The sequence below is a fragment of the Camellia sinensis genome, chromosome 9, assembly GCF_055761805.1.
Source record: "Camellia sinensis isolate YWXY chromosome 9, ASM5576180v1, whole genome shotgun sequence".
In the NCBI taxonomy this organism is placed as follows: Eukaryota; Viridiplantae; Streptophyta; class Magnoliopsida; order Ericales; family Theaceae; genus Camellia; species Camellia sinensis.
Genome location: NC_138969.1, coordinates 59262405 through 59282964, shown reverse-complemented (window position 1 = coordinate 59282964; position 20560 = coordinate 59262405). Strand labels below are relative to the sequence as shown.

At 43.2% G+C, this 20560-nt stretch overlaps 1 protein-coding gene across 1 annotated transcript; it reads left to right on the top strand.

Annotated features, from left to right (window-relative positions):
* The first annotated feature begins 6359 nt into the window (after nt 1–6359).
* On the top strand, nt 6360–7770 carry LOC114255932 (uncharacterized). The gene is made up of 3 exons (XM_082888655.1): nt 6360–6876; nt 6964–7062; nt 7280–7770. Exons 2-3 carry the CDS (start codon nt 7018–7020, stop codon nt 7631–7633), a joined length of 399 nt encoding a protein of 132 aa, XP_082744781.1. The 5' UTR covers nt 6360–6876; nt 6964–7017; the 3' UTR covers nt 7634–7770.
* Nucleotides 7771–20560: the final 12790 nt, after the last annotated feature.

Genomic DNA, 20560 nt, shown 5'->3' with positions numbered 1-20560 from the left:
ACAATATGCTAAAGCGAGTAAAGACTCACCCAGTACTCCAAACCAAAACAAACAAAAGAGTTAGAAAACTGCATGATCCCTAATTATGCAATATAACTAATGCAACACATGCAAAAATGCAACTAATAGGCTTGGCTACTAATATGGCATGTGAGTAAATTTGATAACATGTGGTCTAAGCATGTATTCAAAGAAGTATTTAAGCTAGCAATCCAGTTAGAGTTAGAATGATGAACCGAGGCTCGGTGCATGCAATACAAGTTAATGCAAACATGAAGCGTGCTAAACAAAATGTGATGTCTCTAAACTAACCATCATAAGCAGTTAAATAAAAGGGAGCAAGACGTGAAGTTGGAAGACATACACGTCATTACAACGTTGCGCTTTTACAAAGGAGAGTTCGAATGAACTAACTAACTAACTAAAGCTAGGCTAATTATTACAAAACAAATGAAATTAGCTAAACTACTTAACTAATTTTTACAACAAATTAATTAACTAACTATTCTAGTTAACTAAAATAATTACAAGACAAAATTGAATAACTAGTTAACTAACAAATTAATTACAACACTTTACAAAATTAACTAGCTACAACTAATTATTTACAACAAATATCTAAGCTAAATATTTAAACTTAAACATGCTCGATACGCGAGGAATGCTCATGCACATGCTCAGTTTTTACCCGAAAAGCCATTGTTTTGCTTCCAGAACGTTTCTGTTGCACAGTGGAACACTAACACCTTTGTCCACTTCCAGAATAGCTCTGCTCTGCTCAAAAAACACACTGCTAGATTTTTCATTAGTGGCCGGCCGGCCAGGAGTGAGGGCCTGCTGGCCACCAGTGATAGTCGGCCGGCCATCAAAGGTGGCCTGCCAGCCACTACTGCAGGGTTCATCTTCCTACAACAGAGAACAAACAGAGCATGCACAGAGTATTCTTAAGGGTCGTCTGCACAGCTCATCCCTCCTTATCATGAACAAATCAAAGGAGAGACAAAACTCAAGCAATTTCATTACATGATTGTTCATGAACCAAAATGTGCAAGTTCAATAAAATGCAACAAAATAAGACTCTCAAAACCACCTCCTTATCATGAAAGATCAAGGGAAGTAGTTGACAATGAATCTTGAACCGTTTTCATCATTAATGAGAATGAAACGACTCAAGACTCAAGGGTTCAATTAACGTCTTCAATTAACGTCTGATTGAACCCAAACAAGTTATTATCTTGCACCTTTTTTAGCCTCAATTTTATTACTTCATTTTAGATTATCATCCATTCTTTAGTCAATTGAGTCCAAATGGTGAAGTTAAGTCCTTTAATGGAAAGAGGGCTCAAACCAAGAGCTTCTTTAGGCATGAAAGAAACATTATATCATTGGTAATGAACCCCTAAAGGGATTAAACCATTAAGCATGACATCTCAATCTCATGCTTAAACAAATAAGTAGTTTGAAACCGCTTTCAAAGAAAAACAAAAGCCAAGAAATGAGGGAGGTTGCAAAGGTGATTAAGAGTGATCACAAGTATGGATAGCCATAAATAAATGCAATCAACTCAAACAAGATGGTGTCTAAGGCCTAAAACACCAAACTCATGAGGACAATTACACTACAAGCATGCAAAACAAAACTCAAATGCAACTATCAACCAAAAATAGTGCTAAAACAGTCTAAAAACAGTCCTAAAATATGTTGGAATTAAGACAAAAATAGCTAGATTAATAAGTTAAAACATAGCACAAGCTAGGCTAGTGAGCAAAACACAAGGAAGGGAAGCTAACCCCTCCAAATTTGGACTTCAAAACATGATTTTGGCCACTGAAATAATTCTGAAAAATAGTGTTTAAAAGCTTAAAAACATATAGTAAAAGGATGGGAAACACAAGGGAAAAGGCCTTCAAAACAAGGTGCAAAGAAGGGTGAACCACCCCTCAAACTTTAATGGCCTTAAAACCCAAGTTTCAACCCAAAAATACAAAGTTTTTATAGCCCAAAAACAGTTGGAAAAGTACAAGAAAAGGAGTAGATAAAGCAAGCAAAGAGGCAAAGCCTTATACTTCTTGAAAAGGAAATCAATTCCAAGCAATAAAACCAAGCACACACACCCGGGAGAGCTCAAACAAAGCTCAAAGAGACCTCAACTCAAGTATGGAGAGGTTTGGTTAAGAGTGTATAGACAAAGGTTAAGGATATGTAGGCAAGATAGTAGAAATTTGGAAAAGAAAGAAAGCAAAAGAGAGAGAGAGAGAGAGAGAGAGAGAGAGAGAGGGAGGAAAAAATTTTCTCTAAACTTTTTCTAACCTTAAAACATAAGAGGGAGGCCTTCTATATATAGAAAACATAAATTTTTCTCACTAACATCCAGCCATACACGTGAGAGCAGATGCAAGCATCTGTGCAAACAGCTGGCACAAAATATCTGCAAAAGACACTGGTGGCCGGCAGGCCACATCAGTGGCCAGCAACCAAGAGTGATAGCCAGCAGCCTAAAGAGGTGACCGGCAGGCCACTAGAGGCTGCAGGCTTGAAGAACACTAGGTTTGGTCCAAAAATGAGGTAACAGGTGTGCAAGGTTTAAAAGGCTCAAAGCTGTGGCATTTCGTTGAGGACTTTAAGCACTTGAAAAGCATATAGACTCATTATTGGATGTGCATGTGATAATGTCCAAGTTGTAAGGGTCGTCAAAAATAGGGTGTCTACAGTTGCCCCTCTTTGACAGAACTCGGAGTCATGAAATGACATAAGTGAATGTCAAAGCCCGAAGACAACCCATTTTGACAAGGCCGTAAGACTTGGAGAAACAATCAAGGCAGAAAAAAATGGTTGCGCCCACAGGCTACCTACGTATCCCTTTGCAAGGAATCAAACCAGCGTAGTTCTGGGGCAAGATGCAAATGATATGCACAAAGATACTTTGAAGCTAGACTTACACGCTTCGCGAAGCTGGCTATTTTGAAAACTCATGATCATGCGAGATGATGCAATTAGCAATAATAAAGGCAATAAGAAAGATAACGAGATAATAAAATGTGAATGAGTAGCTTTAAACTTAAAACCAACACAGGTTCCACTCAAAAAGATAAAATAACACTCTAACCACGCCAAAACAAGAGACGAAGAAAGAAAATACAGCTCAGGGTTGCGTTTCACGCATCCTGAGAAACTAAGAACAAAAACTGCTTGGAGTTGTGTTTCACACATCCCGAGAAACTGAAGAACGAAAACCGCCCAACTGCTCAAGGTCGTATTTCACGCATCTTGAGAAACAAGAAAGACCGCTCGGGTTCGTGCTTTGCGCGTCCTGAGAAACAAGAGAACCCGCTCGGGCTCGCGCTTCACGCATTCCAAAAAATAAGAAAAACCACTCGGGCTCATGCTTTACGCGTCCCGAGAAACAAGAAAGGTCGCTCGGGCTCGCGCTTCGCATGTCCCGAGATAAAACACGCCCAGAGCCAGGTGTCACATGTCTTTAGATAAGGAAAAACCGCTCAGGATCACGCTTTGCGTATCCCAAGAAACAAGAAAAATGGCTCAAGCTTGCGCTTCACACATCCCGAGATAAAACACGCCTAGGGCCGTGCGTCACATGTCCTGAAATAAGGGAAAACCGCTCAGGGTCACGCTTCATGCATCCTGAGAAACAAGAAAAATCGCTCGGGCTCGCGTTTTGCACATCCCGAGATAAAACACGCCCAGACCGCACATCACGCGTCTTAAGATAAGGGGAAACCGCTCGAGGTCATGCTTCACACGTCCCGAGAAACAAGAAAAATTACTCGGGCTCGCGCTTCGCACATCCCGAGATAAAACACATCCAGGATCGCACGTCACGCGTCCTAAGATACAACAAAAAGGTGTGCGATATATGCACAAAATGAACGTGTGCGATAAATGCACAAAAGTGAACGCGTGCGATAGATGCACAAAGTGAACAAGTCAATTCAGTAATAACGCATATTCTACACATGAAATAAGAACAAGAGCATATTTTATGCAATCAGCAAATAGATATTCCACGCATGAAATATAAATGATGCGAGACATGCATGCAATGACAAACATGCAACATACATATGTGTGATGCGCATTCTATGCAACGGAAAAGAACAAAAGCATAAATCGAATAAAACAATACTCGGTGGCACTTCTGAGTTACCTCTCGTAGGAATTGCAATATGTTAAAAAGGATACACCTCGTTCATGTTGACAAGTGATGAACATTGTGCGCCAAAACACAATTTTGAGCTCCCTTCGAAACAGTCTAGACCCAACAATGAACCTTCCTTACACTTCGTGGGAAACAAAGACAAAAAACAGCATCAGGACTCAGAGGAAGGCCATCAGCCACTTGCTAACCACAGTGGGAGGCAACCGGCCACCTGCCAGCCACAAATTTCAGTTCGGGGCTTTTTGGTCTTTTTGCGCACGGGTCTTTAAGTATAAGCCTCCAGGCTTCATTTCCTCACAACCCTAGGTCCGAAAATTTTCTCCCTCTCTCTCTAGACACTTTCCCTCTCTAGATCTAAGCTTTACACACGTTTTTCAACGCCCCACGCGAACTTTATTCGTTAAACCCTCTTGTTCTCTTCCTTTTGAACCGATCAAAATTTGTTTTCGATGCTTTTTTCCTTATTTTCACAACTTTAGGCTTATTCCCCTTGTGTTTCTCTCAAGTTTTGTGAACTTTTCCAGTCTTTGACTCTTTCTCTCATTTTTCTCTCTCCTAGGGTTGACTTTTTCCAAGTTTACCCTCTTTTCTTCATTTCCTTCACTTTTCACCTACTTTTCACCCATTTTCCAGATGGCAGATGAGATTCCACATGACGGGGCTCCTCCAGAGGTTCCCCTCATATTCCCACCCATTGCCGGGGTATTGGGGCTGATAGTTGTCGAGGCTGATGAGGCGACTGAGGGCATTAAAGCTGACTTCGAGGCGAAGTTTGAGTCTGAGCTTTAACCGGAGCCGCTACCATTGAGGGTACAGCCTTTTGATCCAGTGAGATACCATCCCCACATGCATATCTTGCCACCCAGAGGCATTAAGCGGTTCAGCGACTTTGCTCACAGTGCACCAAAGGACCTCTTGCTGAGAGAACCGGCCTCTCACCTTTCATCCAGCGCCGCTGAGGTATAAATTCTATTTTCATGCATTCTTATCTGTCTTTTAACTGCATTTCTTGCACTGCCTTTCATCTGACTGTACTTTCATCACTGCCTTATCTGATTCATCTATTTTTTGCCATAGGAAGAGTCTCGTGCTTATAGAGGGTACGGAGCTACGACTGCGAGAGATTGGTACGACGAGCTCCTTGCAGGAGTTCGTAACATTGTTAATGAGATTAGCTTTGGCATTTTCTGCTCTGGCCTGACACGGGTTATTGCGAGCCGTCCTCTTCTCGAAGCATTAGTGGAGAGGTGGTGGGACACTACCAACTCCTTCCACTTCTTTACTACCGAGGAGATGACGATGACTCCTTACGACTTTGCCATGCTCACGGGCTTAGGAATAGGGAGCGATCTGATCCCTTTTGACACCGACATAGGGGAGTAGGAGGCCGCTAGGATTGAGTTGTTAAGAGCACGTCCGCCCTTGTACCGATCAACTATGGTCAGATATAGTTGGTTCGCTGAGCAGTTCCGAGGGAGCGAGCCAGAGACATTAGAGGAGATGGAGCAGTACGCCAAAGGCTTCCTGATGTTTGTCCTCGGTACCACCTGGTTTTCGAACAGGTGGAACACCATGGGCTTATATTTGTTGAGCGCCCTGGTGACCCTTCTCCAGGTACACTTCTATGACTGGGGCGGAGCTAGCCTCGCCACCTTGTACGAATATATGAGCTCTACCTCCCACTTGAGGATAGAGTTGATCGAAGGCTACTGGCGAGCCTGAGAGGTATGCATTTCAGCTCCCTCTTTTCACTTTACATTTTCTGCTTCTCATTTTCTGCTTTATATCTGTTCAATACCTGTGCTTTCTGCTTTGCACTTTCTGCATCTATTGATGCATTATGCTTTCTACTTTGCACTTTCTGCATCGGTTCATGCTGCATTGATCACATATTACTGCACTTTCCTTGCAGATGTAGGTTTATGCATATTTACCAGCTCTTGCCCTGAAGCCCATGGTGGAGCTCCCCCCGATGGTCCCTTACTTGAAGCGGTATGATGGCAGATGTCAGCGCAGGAGCCGCGAGTCTTTCGCACTCTTTCGCCACTACTTTGACACTGTGGCCACCCACGAGGTAACCCAAAATACAGTCATTTTTTCTATACAACTGTTCTAATTCACATTTTAGCAATTGACAGCAACTAACAATCTGTACACTCTCTATTTACAGATCATGAGGCAGTCTTGGGCTATGATGTCTGCTGGGGTACGGGACCAGTACGCAGGGGCTTGGGCCATATCTCGTTACTTAAGGGTCCAGTCTACTGAGCTTGGTTCTTGAGTGAGCGATTCATCCGCCAGACCATGGGCTTGCCAGATCCGATTGTTCTGATGCCACCTCTAGAGTCTATGAGATCAGTGGACAGTCTATCTATTGATGTAGTCACTTAGTTCATGGTGGGCTTGGATGCTGATTACTTCAGGGCAGATGGCGACTACCCGACCTTTATTCAAACACACCTCATGCCATCTCTGATAGGCGTTCATGGAGGCGAGGGGGCGAGGGCTCCTGCAGCGAGAGAGGCGACTAAAGCGGCCAGGGCCCGCGCTAGAGGGGGTCCTCCTGCAGAGCAGAGCACCTGTTGGCCAGAGCTTCCCACCGCGCTCACATGTTGGCAGCATACTGAGGAGCTTACCAGATCCCGATTGAGCATGCAGCGACTGGGCATGAGCTTGTCGGAGTTCGGGGTTCGTCTCAGGTATGGACTATACTTTGCGATTTGCATCCCTTCATTTCATTTCAAATATGTTTATTGCAAACACTGATCATCCAAATGCATTTGCAGGCATCCATAGAGTACACGGGGAGTGCTCTCGAGCTGATAGCCTCCTTGATAGGTATGGTACAGAGAAGGGAGACGTTGTTCCGTCTCTATGGTATCCAGGTAATTTCCTTCAGTTTACACTTCATGCTATCATCTTTCCACCAATACATTGACATTTCAGCTGTAATCTTTCCCAAACTACACCGATACACTGGATTGGCACACTACATTCACACACTGTACTCATACTGTATCTGATTTCTACATACCACTTATTCTGTGTACTATGCTTGTATATACACACTGTAACTAATATGTTAACAATTGTCTTTTTTAGATCCCATCCGTACTGATGGCTCCAGCGGCAGCAGCAACACTAACACCAGTAGTAGCAGTACCTCCTCCAACAGCAGGGAGGAAAGAGAGGGATAGGGGCACTCGAGGCCAGAGCAGTCCTCAAGAACCCATCTTGAGCGTTGATAACGCTAAGACTAGTGACTCTGAGGAGGCAGCGAGTCATCTGAGAATAGAGACGACGATACTGGCTCAGGTTCCTAGAGTGGAGGTAACAATGCCAAGGTGGGTTCTGGAGCAGAGAGCGGTGACGATACCGGCTCTAATTCAGGGTCTGATTCCGACAACAGCGCTTATGGAGATAGTACCCCTTAGTCCTCTTCTCCGAGGAAGATGACGAAGAGGGCCTCTCGGGTCTGAGGCGACTGGCGCTGATTTTTGATTTTTTGCTTAGTTTCTTTGTGTTTAGTTGCATTAACAGATGTATAACTTCAGATAGGTTTTTTTTTTCTTGAAAACTTGTACTTCTCTTTTGTAAAAACCATAATCGGAATAAAACCTCGCAGTTTTTTTTTATAGAAAATGTTGTCATTTTTGCATCATGAGCACCAAATTTGCATGAAATAGACGTGGAATTGAATTGGCCAAGAGCACTTGATTGAAACAGTGTTCTTAATCGGGTAATGAGCCGACCAACAAACGAAATACAAAATACAACTCGATAAACAAAGCAAAAATAACTCAAATACAAATAAACAAACTTGTTAAAACCAAAAAGACTCAAAACAAGACCTTAGAACACTCAAAGATTAAGACAAAACACATGTTTCCAGCACTGTTCAACACATAGGTGGCTAGCAGGCCTGAAAAGAAGGCTGCCGGCTAGAGATAGAGCTTATCGGCCATAGAAGGTGGGTTGCCGGCCATAAAAGTAGCCTGCCAGCCACCAATGTGGCATGCCAGCCACCTACCAGCCACAAATATGAGAATTGCCGAATTGTTGATAGCTAGCTTTCACTCATAGCCTTATCTTCTACAAAAAGGTTTAGCTTCGTGATTTATCTACAAAACCTCATTTCAGCTATAATTTCTTTCACAAATGGAGCCATTTTTTGTTGAAAAGTTCTCGGATTGGATATCGACTTTAGACGGCATGGAAAAGGTAAACTTCCGGAGTTTCGGCATAAATGCACTATTTCCGTTGAGTCGTTCTCCACTTTGTTTTCCATTCCATCATGCTGCAATTCGATGCTGGGACACAATTACATACGTCTTTTGCTTCAGAGGACAAGAAATATGCCCGACAATTGAAGAATTTCAAGCACTAATGGAATATCGACATGATGAGGAAATCATGCCTCTGCCCTATTTTGGCCACGCCTAAGCTTTGGGACGGATGTGTGGGCTTACTCTGCACGAGGCTCGATCTTTGGCCTACAATGGAGAGCTAGACATTCCTAGCTTGATTCATCGATTTTTCGACATTGGTGACAGAGGTGGCCTTCTCTGGCAAGGTTTTCGGTAACATGCCCTCTGCTTATGTATGCTTGCTCATTTCTTTCTTGCCCCTAGCTTTGGCAGGTCCAGCATTCGGTTGATCGAAGTGGCCCAAGGTTTGAAAAAAGGCAAGAGTTGCATTGGTTTGGCACTGGCCGAGACTTTGATGGGCTTAAATGCCTTTCATCGGTAAGAGACTACTAGATTCGCGAGGAACCCACTACTTCTTCAGGTATTGTTTCCTACATTTTCTCATATTTGTTTCTCACATCACTCGGCACTCATGCTCTATTTTTCTCTCAAAACCCTTTTCTCACTTTTCTCTCAACACACATCTCTATATTCTTTAATCTCTCTTTTCTTTTATCTCTCCCCAAGTGTGGCTTATGGATAAGTTGAAAGTAGCGGACTCTTGCCCTGAGTACTCAGCTCGAGGCTATTTCTTCAACTACCGACTAGTGGATTTCCCGAATGAGAGATGGTGGTGCAACTGGATGTGTAACAGGTCTGCTTCTAATATAGCTTGGCATTGCCCCTGGCTCAACCTGACTGAGATGAGTTACAGCATGGCTTGGCAACCTGGCATACAGTTGATCGGCTTCACGCACTGTGTGTTCTACTTCCCTTTTCGGTTCAAACGTTAGTTTGGGCATGATCAGACCTACCCAGAGAAAAGGGTAGAGTACCCGGTTTCATTCCCCATTTGTGGTTCACACTTGGCTAGGTACCTCACTGCTTGGAGGATAAGAGAGCTTCTGGCCCCTGCCCTTAGTTTCAGTTACACCCTTTCTGGCGAACACTTGGTTTGGCTCGAGGATGAGGCACAAACCGGGCCCACTTTGGCTTCAGAAGCTTCTACATGCACAAGTAGGGGACACAGGAGCACCTGACTCACCTATGCCCCTAGTTTATTGCTTTGACCTTTCTTTTCATGTTTTTTGAATGTAATAAAAGCAACTTCGATTTGTATTAGAGAGTTGGAGAACTTTTATGTTGAAATCAATGAAATTAAAGTTGTGAGCACGGAAAATTTTCTTTTTGGTCCAAAAATGGCCAAAGTTGTAAAAGGTAAAATTTGAACAAAATCAGCTTTTATTAAAATGTTCCAAAACCATTTTTGAAAAGGATCACCACCTGACACGCACGAAATCAATCCTCAAGATGTACAGCCCCAAATCAAAAGATTAGAAATGCCCTTGATTGAACACCACTGCTCTGCACTGTAACTAGCTCTTTTCACAGAGTGAAGGCACAACCGAACTCTCAAGTAAATGACAGACAAAAATGACCTGATCAGACACATGGACAGGATAGTTAAGTTGGAAGTGATTACAGCTGAACTTCAGGATGAAGTTACCTACGTATCCCAAAGATGGGAATCAGGCCTTACGTAGTTCGGTTCAGGTTCACCCAAGTATTAACTCTCTCCTTTTGCGCTCTAACTTTTGCCAAAGTTCCCCTTTAGGGTTTTCAACCTTGCGAGCTCAGTTTTTCTTTGTTTCTAATTTTTCATGCTCTAACTTTTGCCTAGGTCACCCTTCCGGGTTTTCAACCTAGCAAGCCTCTCAGGGATAGTATTTCTTTAACTTGTCCATGTTGATTGGTTGTGAAAATTCTAGGCCATCTAAGTCCATAAAAATAACAGCTCCACCCGACCAGATAGTTTTGATAATGTAAGGACCAGTCCAATTGGGTCTGAACTTGCCCCTAAGGTTATAAATGGGAGCTCAGTTGTCTTTTAGTACCATATCTTCCTCATTGAGATTCCGGAACTTAACCTTCTTGTTAAAATCCCTAACAATTCTACGTTGGTAGCCTTGAACGTGATACAATGTTTTCAACCTTCTCTCATTAAACAACATCAGCTCCTCAAATTTGCTCTGTTGCCAGTTCACCTCTGCTATCTGACACTCAGCTATAACTCGCAGCGGCAAAACTTCTATTTCAATTGGCAGAATAACTTCCATCCCATAGACGAGAGAATAAGGAGTTGCCCCTGTAGACGTCAGGATTGAAGTTCTATAGCCCCAGAATGCGAATGGCAATTTATCTGGCCAGTCCCTGTAGGTCTCAACTGTCTTCTGCAAGATGTTCTTGATGTTCTTGTTGGCAGCTTCAACATCTCTGTTGGTTTGCGGCCTATACGTAGATGACTTATGAAAAGCCACATTATATTTGTCCAACAAGTCTATCACCTCTTTCTTAAAGTGGGAGCCATTATCCGATATGATCTCGTTTGGGACTCCACATCGACAAATGATATTGTTTCTGATGAACTTGGCCACATGCGATGCTTTCAACACTGCATAGGACTGAGCTTCCACCTACTTTTTAAATTAATCAATTGCCACCAACATGTATTCATGCCCATTTGACCCTTTTGGTGTGACTGCACCGATAACATCGATTTCCCAAACTGAGAAAGGCCATGGCGAAGTCATGTTGTACAATTTTGATGACAGGATGTTCATGCGATTAACATGAATTTGGCATTTGTGGCATCGCCAAACAAAACCAATACAATTCTCCTCCATAGTGGACTAGTAGTAACCTTGCCTGAGAATCTTTCGGGCCAACATCACTTCATTCATGTGCACTCCGCACTCTCCTCCACGGATGGCCTTCATCAAACGCTTTGATTCCTCTTATTCGATACACAACTTGTGCACTCCCAGATGACCTCTTTTATACAGTTTACCTCTGCAAATGATAAATTGGATGGCCATTCACCGTATTTCCCTTTTGTCCTTGGCATTTGCCCTTGGTGGATAAATCTCCTTTTCTAAGAAGTTCCAAATATCATAGTACCAAGGGTTTCTGTCTTGTGCTTCATCTATTGCGATGATAATTTCATAGGCCGACATGTACCTCTGCTCAATAATAATCGGACGCATTTGGACTTCAAGTGGGATGTCTACCATAGAAGATAGAGTTGCTAAAGCATCAGCGAACCTGTTGTTCTCTCTTAGTAGATGCGTGAAAGTCAACTTTTCAAACCTAGGGATCTGAACATCCAGGGTCTGGTGATAAGCCTTTATCTTTTCTTCTTTGACTTTCTAGTCTCCATTTGCTTGAGAAACAACTAAGTTTGAGTCCCCGATATGATCCAACCTTTTTGTCCCTAGTTCCGGGCTACTTCCAAACCAGCGATAGATGCCTCATATTCTGCTTCGTTATTGGACACCTTAAACCTGAGTTTGAAGGCTAAAGGTATATGGGAGTTGTCGGGTGCTATCAATAACACACCTATTCCATAACCGTATTGATTGGACGCTCCGTCAAAGTACATCGTCCAAGTTTCCTCCTCGACTTGCAGAATGGCTTCATCTGGGAATAGGTATTCCACCGCTTCATCCTCTTCTACTGGGTGGTCTGCCAGGAACTCCGCTACAGCTCTTCCCTTGATCGACTTGAGGGTGACATTTTTGAGATCAAATTCGAAGAGAAGACGCAACCAACGGGCTAGCCTACCCGTAAGCGCTGGTTTCTCAAAGAGCTATTTGATGGGATCTAATCTCAAAACCCGGATTACAGAGTGAGCTAATAAGTAGTGCCTCAACTTCCTGGTAGCCCATACCAAGGCTAGGCAAGCTTTCTCTAACGGAGTATAGCGGGTCTCGTAATCCAGCATTTTCTTGCTAAGTAGTAGATGGCTTTCTCCACCCTATCCTCAGATTCCTAAGTAAGCATGCATCCCATAGTCGTGTCTGTCACTAACAAGTACATAATCAAAGGCTTTCCTGGCTCTAGCAGCGATAACACAGGTGGATTCTGGAGGTACTATTTAATCTGCTCAAAGGCGAATTGACATCGATCATCCCATCAGAATTTATTCCCTTTCTTCAGGAGACCAAATAGTGGTTCACAAGTCAATGTTAGTCTGGAAATAAACCGTCTTATGAATTGCACTTTTCCCAGAAAGCCTTGCACCTCCTTTTCAGTCCTTGGCGGTGGCATTTCTAGGATGGCCTTGATTTTGGAATGATCTACTTCGATGCCCCTCTCTGTGATCAAAAAGCCTAGCATTTTTCCTACTGTTACGCCAAAAGTGCATTTCTGCGGGTTCAATCTCAGCCTGTATTCTCTGATCTATTGAAAGAATTTGTTCAAGGCGGTGTAGTGGCCCTCTCTTTCTTTGGGCTTGACAATCAAGTCGTCCACATACATCTTGACCTCTTTGTGGATCATATCATGCAGAATAGTGATTGCAGCTCTCTGATAGGTAGCCCTTGCATTCTTCAGCTCAAACGGCATAACCCGATAGTAATAAGTACCCCATGGTGTAGTAAATGCAGTTTTCTCTCTGTCATTGGGCGCCATCAGAATCTGGTTGTACCCGGAAAACCCGTCCATGAAGGATAGCAATGCATGACCCGCAGTGAAGTCCACGAATTCAAATCCCGGAAGTCCACACACACCCACATTCTACCATCATTTTTTGGCACTGGAATGATGTTGGCCAACCAAGTCGGATATTCAGATACTAACAAGAAACCTACTTCGATCTGCTTGGTGACCTCTTCCTTGATTTTCAGGGCCCAATCCGGACGGGTCGGGCCTTCGGGTTAAGAGGGATCTGATGCTGTACAATCTCAGGATCGATTCCAGGCATGTCTTCGTAGGACCACACGAAAACATCTTTGAAATCTTTTAATAAAGCGACTAAGCACTCACGCTCCTTCGAAGACAACGTGGACCCGATCTGGACCAGATGCGGATCCTTTTCAGCACCCACATTAATAGCAATGATTTCATCAACGCAGGGTTTTGCAAACCTCTCATCCTCTCGATTAATCAAGTTTTTCAAAACCAGAGGAATTCCTTCCTCTTCGTTTTCATTCAAATTCTGAAAATCTTAGTCAATACAATAAACAAGCAGCACAGAAAATTGACAGCGTTCTCATTCGTAAGATCTAACTCTTCGGTTACAACTGACTCAAAAGTAAAAGAAAAAGAGGACCTGGACAAGACCTTAGCATCCGGGTTATCACCTCCAGGAATACCAAACTCAGACTCAGAAGAACCAGAATCTGATTCCGACTCCATAGACTCTGTGGAATCAGATTCTAGCTTATCACCCAACTCAGAGCTAGACAGGTAGCCCTCCTCCAGTTGCCAGATAAGAGATGGTGCCTCCGATGCATCCAAAATGCTGCTGGATGGGTTTACACCCGGTTAGTCCCCGATCATGGAGATGGTAAGGTTATCCCCCAAGTTCTCTAAGTCAACCAGAGGATCTATAAGGAGACATGCCAGTGCTGCCCCTACTTTGAGTTCGCTATTGTCTAAGTCATTTTCCATGCTTCGTTTAATTTCAATACTTGGCTCAATCTTTTCCTCGACATCACTATCTTGCAGTTGTAGGTCAAAGAAGATTTCAAATCTAGGAACACGTTGCTTCACAGAATTCATCCAGGGCTCGGGAAAGCAACAAAAGGGGAAATCTTCTCCCTTCCGAATGAAGTGGCCTTTCAGCGTTCCCCGGATTGGCCTGTGAATGAGCTCATAGTGTTTCCCGGCTTGCTTGGCTCTGGCTCTACTTGTCATCTCTTCTCTTTTCCTGATCCAGTCCTCTTTGGTGAGTACATATCCCAAACCAAAGGCATGTGGATTATGCGGTACATCGGCCAATGCTGTGACGCCTTTCTAGCCACTTCTTTCAAGTCCCATTCCTGGCACATGCTGTAGTTTGTTCATGACATAGATTGATTGGGCGCTGACATACATGCCCTCATCAGCGGCCAAGATGGTTTGCACTACCCAGGCCTCAGCCAGGGTAAACCCTAAAAGGAATACATCCTCCTCGCCATGAGTGATTTCCAGCACTGGTGTAATTACCTCTGGTGGGATGATGAATGGATGAATTCCCGAAAACAATCGCCACTCCGTTCCCCTGGGGGTGCTTCAACATTTGGTGGAGGGTAGAGGAGACTGTTTTCACTAGATGCAACCAGGGTCTCCCTAGCAATAAGTTGAAGGTGGCTGGGACATCCAGGACATAGAGCTCGACATTCTACTAAACCAAACCTACTTGGACTCTAATTTGCACCGTGCCCATAACCTCCCTGCTTGTATTATCATATGCCCGAACTACTTGGGTTGTGGGCACAAAGTCTACCGGTCTAAGGCCGATGGCATAAGCTGTGCGAGAAAGACAGACATTAATAATTAAACCGGTGTCTATCAACACCGTCGGTACCCATTTTTCCCTACACTCAACGGATATGTACAGGGGTTTATTGTGAGCTGAGCCTTTCGGTGGCAGTTCTTTGTCAGAAAAGGTTAGGATTGGCCCGGCACCACCTGGGAAGACTAATCCCACAAGCTGTTCAGGGGTAGTGTCAATGGACAATTTAGCTTTGCCCATTACTGATAGTACTGCATGTCGATGCACCCGAGAGGCCATAAGAAGACCCTAAATTGAGATGTCAGCTTAGATTTTCTTCAATTGCTTCAACACTGCCTCTTCCTCCAACTGCTTTTCTTTTTGTTTCTTAACCTCTCTATCTTTCCTAGATGCCTCAGCTTGATCTAAGTGCGGTGGGTTGAAATACCGCCCACTTCTTGTCATGGTCTATCTTTTCTGCATACCACGTGTTGTTTGGGAGGCACTCACCCTAGTCCTCATTGGTGTGAGGTAGAAGTAGATCGTCATCCTCCCACCATACACCTCTGACAGCCGACAAACAGTTGTCCAGCTCCGTTCAGATCACTTTCACTTCACAAGTTTCCCCCGCAGGGTGTTGGGCCATTATAGCTTTCTGATTGTCTTCAACCCTCTCTTGTGCAAACTGCTTCAGCGCAGCTTCCTATTCTATGTCCACAGTACTCACAGTGCCCAGTTCTTAAGCTAAATTTTCCACGCCGGTGTTCCTCAACAGTTTTCCCTTTTCATCGGCCATTCCGACCACTACAGCAACTTCTGTTCCCTTTTCTTCCGATTTTGCCGGTTTATCACTCAACCACCCAGAGTTGTCCACTGATCCATTCAAATTGAACCATTCAATCTGCACATCCCCTTGATCTTGTTCGTTGAAGAACTGCAGGTTGTCTAAGTCCTTCTCAAGTTCTGCCAAATCATCCAAACCTTAGCTCGGGCCATCCTCCCTAACCACATTGACCTCTACTACGATTGGCAATACCACTTCCGGCTTGGCTTGATCAATCGGCATAATGTAGCAGCTTGGATTATACAGCCCCTTAGGCAAGTCCTCAGAGCACTCAGGCAACGGGCTTACACTTTCCTCTATGGTCGACCTCCCTTGTACTGCAACTATCACCACTATAGGCTTAGGTTGAAGTGCGGATTTGTCCATTATGCACAAATATGTGCTTTAAGGAATGAACACCATCGGTCTGAGTAGGTGGGAAGGGGTAATATATACGCTGGGGTCATAAGGGATGGCTAGTGTATGGATTAGGTTTAGGTTTTGAGGTGGGGGAACTTGATTGTGGGCCGAGAGAGGGTTTATGGTCACATTTGCTTTTTAGGGTGGTGCAATCACCTTATTGTCAATGAGATCTTGAATCTCATGACGTAGTCTGAAGCATTGGTTGGTGTCATGACCATGCTACTGGTGAAAAGCACAGTACTTCACTAGGTTGTGTTTGGGTAGAAGAGGATTGGGTAGTGGGCGGGGCTCTAATGGTTTGAGGTGCCCTTTTCTGATCAGCACCTTCATGGCTTGAGATAAGGACATGTAGAGTTGGGTAAAGGTCCTCTGGGATCGGTTAGAGTTGTTTGAAGTTTGTGGAGCTGTATTGGCAAAGGGATTGGCGGTCTTGGTTGTGGTGGTAACAACGCTCACACCTGACGGCCGCGTAGCTGTGCTACTACTGGTGGTTGTATTGGAACTGCGCACAAAAGGCCTTTTGGCCTACTCTTTCTCATCAGCAATCAACCCTTATTTCATGGCGTCTTCAATCTAAAGCTCCATTTCATGGAGCTCGATGAATGTAAACAAAGGTAGGACGATCATTTTCTGTAGCAATTTCCCATGCAGATTGCGGACTACCATCGTTATCTGATCTTTCTCTGAAGGTCGTGTGGTCATCATTGACACCTTAGCCCTCCACCTCGTCATGAATTCTAAGAAGCCCTCCTTCGACTCCTGGCGCATTGCCTTGAGATCATAAGTTATGACCTCGATTTGTGTGTTGTACGAGTATTGTGCAACAAAGGCCTCAGCCATTTCCTCCCAACTCTGCTTCACAAAATCCTCTAGTTTCGCATACCATATAACTACTATTCCCGACATAGTCCGGCTAAAGAGTGAGAGCTTCTGCAGTCTGGTCAGGCCCATCGACCGCAGGATTTCTGAAAATAGCTGAAGATGAACCATGGATCTCTAGAGCCATTGAATCGATCGATGTGTGGCATTTTGAACCGATCTAGCAATGTCACTGTAGAGTCGATATACCTGTCTTCTATGTTGGGGATAAAATTAACACCTTATGCTCTCTTGAAGAGCTTCTCTAGTTTGTTGACCTTAAGCACGGTTGGGTAAACCTCAAACTCAAATGGAGTCTCAGTTTGATACACAGGTGCTTTGGAGGCTTGTAGTGGGATTGGCTTTACCGGATTGCCCTGATTCTCAATATGGGTAGTGGCTCCAGGTGCTAGGATTCTCATAGGAGGTGCATGAGATATAGAAGCTGCTACCAACTGTGGTTGTTGTTGTTACAACCTGTTTATTACCTCAGCCTGACGTGTTGTGACCTCAGTCTGACGAGCAACGTCTTGCTGCATGGTTTCAATTGTTTGCTGAAGGTGGTGGATTAGTTCCTCCATTGCTGACTAGGGGATATTGTGCCATCGAGATTGGTAAGTGATCTCGTACTAGACTAGATGTAGAAGACAGTCCCTGAACCTTACTAGATGTAGGTGAATTGAGGGGTAACTGCTGTAGAAATTAGACCGGCATACTCTACCTTTGTCTCCTCCATCTAGTAGCCGGTGGAAGCGAAGTAAACCCAGGTTGTCCCCTAACAAGATATCCGACTTTGCAAAGCCTTCTGACTGGGTCCAGAGCACTTGGGGGATATCCGAACTTTCCGAAGCTATGGTGTTATACTACCTAGCAAAAAGAAATAAAACAAAAAGAAAGTAGTAATCAAAAACCACACAGCACCTTAGCTAAGATGTTAACAACACACAGATGTAATCAAAGCTGTAGGACTGCACTCAACACAGAATTCAGCCCCCCAAAAAAATGGATACCCAACTTGCAACTGATATGCACATTCCTGTACAATTTCACTATAAAGTACATACCAGTTAAGTGAGAACCAAAACACCCCTATGAGGAGGTAAGGTTACCATGTCCTAGTTTTGTCAAGAACTAGCGTGAGCATCCTGTCCTAGTTTGGAACAATCTCTATGGCTTTCTATATGCAACTAGCCCAGATGGTCAAAAGGGTACCTCAACAAGACTACCTAATAAACCTCTCGCACCTAACACCGAGAAATAAAAGGAGGATCAAACGGTACAGCAGTAGTCCAGATCCAAGGGTTGTGTTCCCATCATGGCAGAACCCGTGATTGGTCTGCCTTTTGAAAAACTTTTAGGCAAGCCTCCGGCAAACCGTCCAAGAATAGCAGATGGCACACACAGTGACTTAAACACACCAATGCAAATGCAGTGCAAAGAAACATATAAGTGTAGATAAAATCTCATATCATGAATTTTAAAGTCAATTTCTCTAATTTCCCCAGCAGAGTCGCTAGAACCTGTAGCTCGACTTTTTCGTGCCCCCTCTCGGAAGGCGAATAAGCCCTACAATATCGGACTCCCGCGGTTCTAAATCTGATCTCACAAGTGCAATGTGAAATAGATAAACACCAAAGAGTCTCAATCCGACAAATCTTTTGGAAAATCAATTTTGAATCAAATTGCCAAAAATGGACTGCTTTGCCAAATACAAAGTCGCCGCCAAAATATTTTTTTTGGAGAAATTTAGAAAAGTCATGACTCGTGCCAAAGGCCACGTGTCCGTCATCACCAAGATTGTCTCAGCTCGAGAACTGAGGTACAAGAGGGAAAGGTCATGAATTGAGCACCCCTGCTCGCCAGATCAAAGATAGGCCTCTACTAATCATGATATGAATCTTATGTACATCATATGCCCTTGTTCCGGTTTATTAGGCTAGCATTACTATGTGATGCGCACACACACAAGTATAGACTAATTTGCAACATTTGGAACATTTGACTCATGTTTGTTTTGAAAAATGTTTCGAATATGTACCACTTGAAAAAGTGATTGCATACGAACATTACTCAAATTATTCCAATTCAAGCAATTAGCCTCCATCCACAGGCATTCAAATAATTTATCATTTAAGCAATTAGCCTCATGACAAGCGTACTAGACATGGCAACATCACACTTATGCAATATGTTAAAGCGAGTAAAGGCTCACATAGTACTGCAAGCCAAAACAAACAAAAGAGTTAGAAAAATGCATGATCCCTAATTATGTAATATAATTAATGCAACACATGCAAAAATGCAACTAATAGGTTCGGCTACTAATATGGCATGTGAATCAATTTGATAACATGTGGTCTAAGCGCGTATTCAAAGAAGTATTTAAACTAGTAATGCAGTTACAGTTAGAATGATGAACCAAGCCTCTGTGCATGCAATACAAGTGAATGAAAACGTAAAGTGTGCTAAATAAAACATGATGTCTCTAAACTAACCATCGTAGTAGTTAAATAAAAGGGAGAAAGACGTGGGGTTGGAAGACATACACGTTATTACAACGTTGCGTTCTCACGAAGAAGAGTCTGAATGAACTAACTAACTAAAGCTAAGCTAATTATTACAAAACAAATGAAAGTAGCTAAACTACTTAACTAATTTTTACAACAAATTAATTAACTAACTATTCTCGTTAACTAAAATAATTACAAGACGAAATCGAATAACTGGTTAACTAACAAATTAATTACAACACTTTACAAAATTAACTAGCTACAACTAATTATTTACAATAAATATCTAAGCTAAATATTTAAACTTAAACATGTTCGATACGCGAGGAATGCTCATGAACGTGCTCAGTTTCCACCCGAAAAGCCACTATTTTGTTTCTAGAAGGTCTCTGGTACACAGTAGAACACTAACACCTTCGTCCACTTCCAGAGTAGCTCTGCTCTGCTAAAAAAACACACTGCTAGATTTTGCAATAGTGGCTGGCTGGCCAGGAGTGAGGGCCTGCAGGCCACTAATGATAGCCGGCCGGCCATCAAAGGTGGCCTGTTGGCCACTGCTGCAGGGTTCATCTTGCTACAATAGAGAACAAACAGAGCATTCACAGGGTATTCTTAAGGGTTGTCTGCACAACTCATCCCTCCTTATCATGAACAAATCAAAGGAGAGACAAAACTTGGTCCACAAACCATCTACTCAAGCAATTTCATTGCATGATGGCTCATGAACCAAAATGTGCACATTCAATAAATGCAACAAAATAAGACTCTCAAAACCACCTCCCTATCATGAAAGATCAAGGGAAGTAGTTGCCAATGAACTTTAATCGTTTTCATCACTAATGAGTATAAAACGACTCAAGACTCAAAGGTTCAATTAACGTCTGATTGAACCCAAATAAGTTATTATCTTGCACCTTTATTAGCCTCAATTTTATTACTTCATTTTAGATTACCATCCATTCTTTAGTCAATTGAGTCCAAAAGGTGAAGTTAAGTCCTCTAATGGAAAGAGGGCTCAAACCAAGAGTTGCTTTAGGCATGAAAGAGACATCATACCATTGGTAATGAACCCTCAAAGGGATTAAACCATTAAGCATGACATCTCAA

Excerpts from the sequence above, each read along its gene's own strand:
- LOC114255932 (XM_082888655.1), top strand. The coding sequence starts at position 7,018 with ATGGTACAGAGAAGGGAGACGTTGTTCCGTCTCTATGGTATCCAG. Across the intron at positions 7,063-7,279 it reads TCCGTCTCTATGGTATCCAG|ATCCCATCCGTACTGATGGC; the intron begins GTAATTTCCTTC and ends TGTCTTTTTTAG.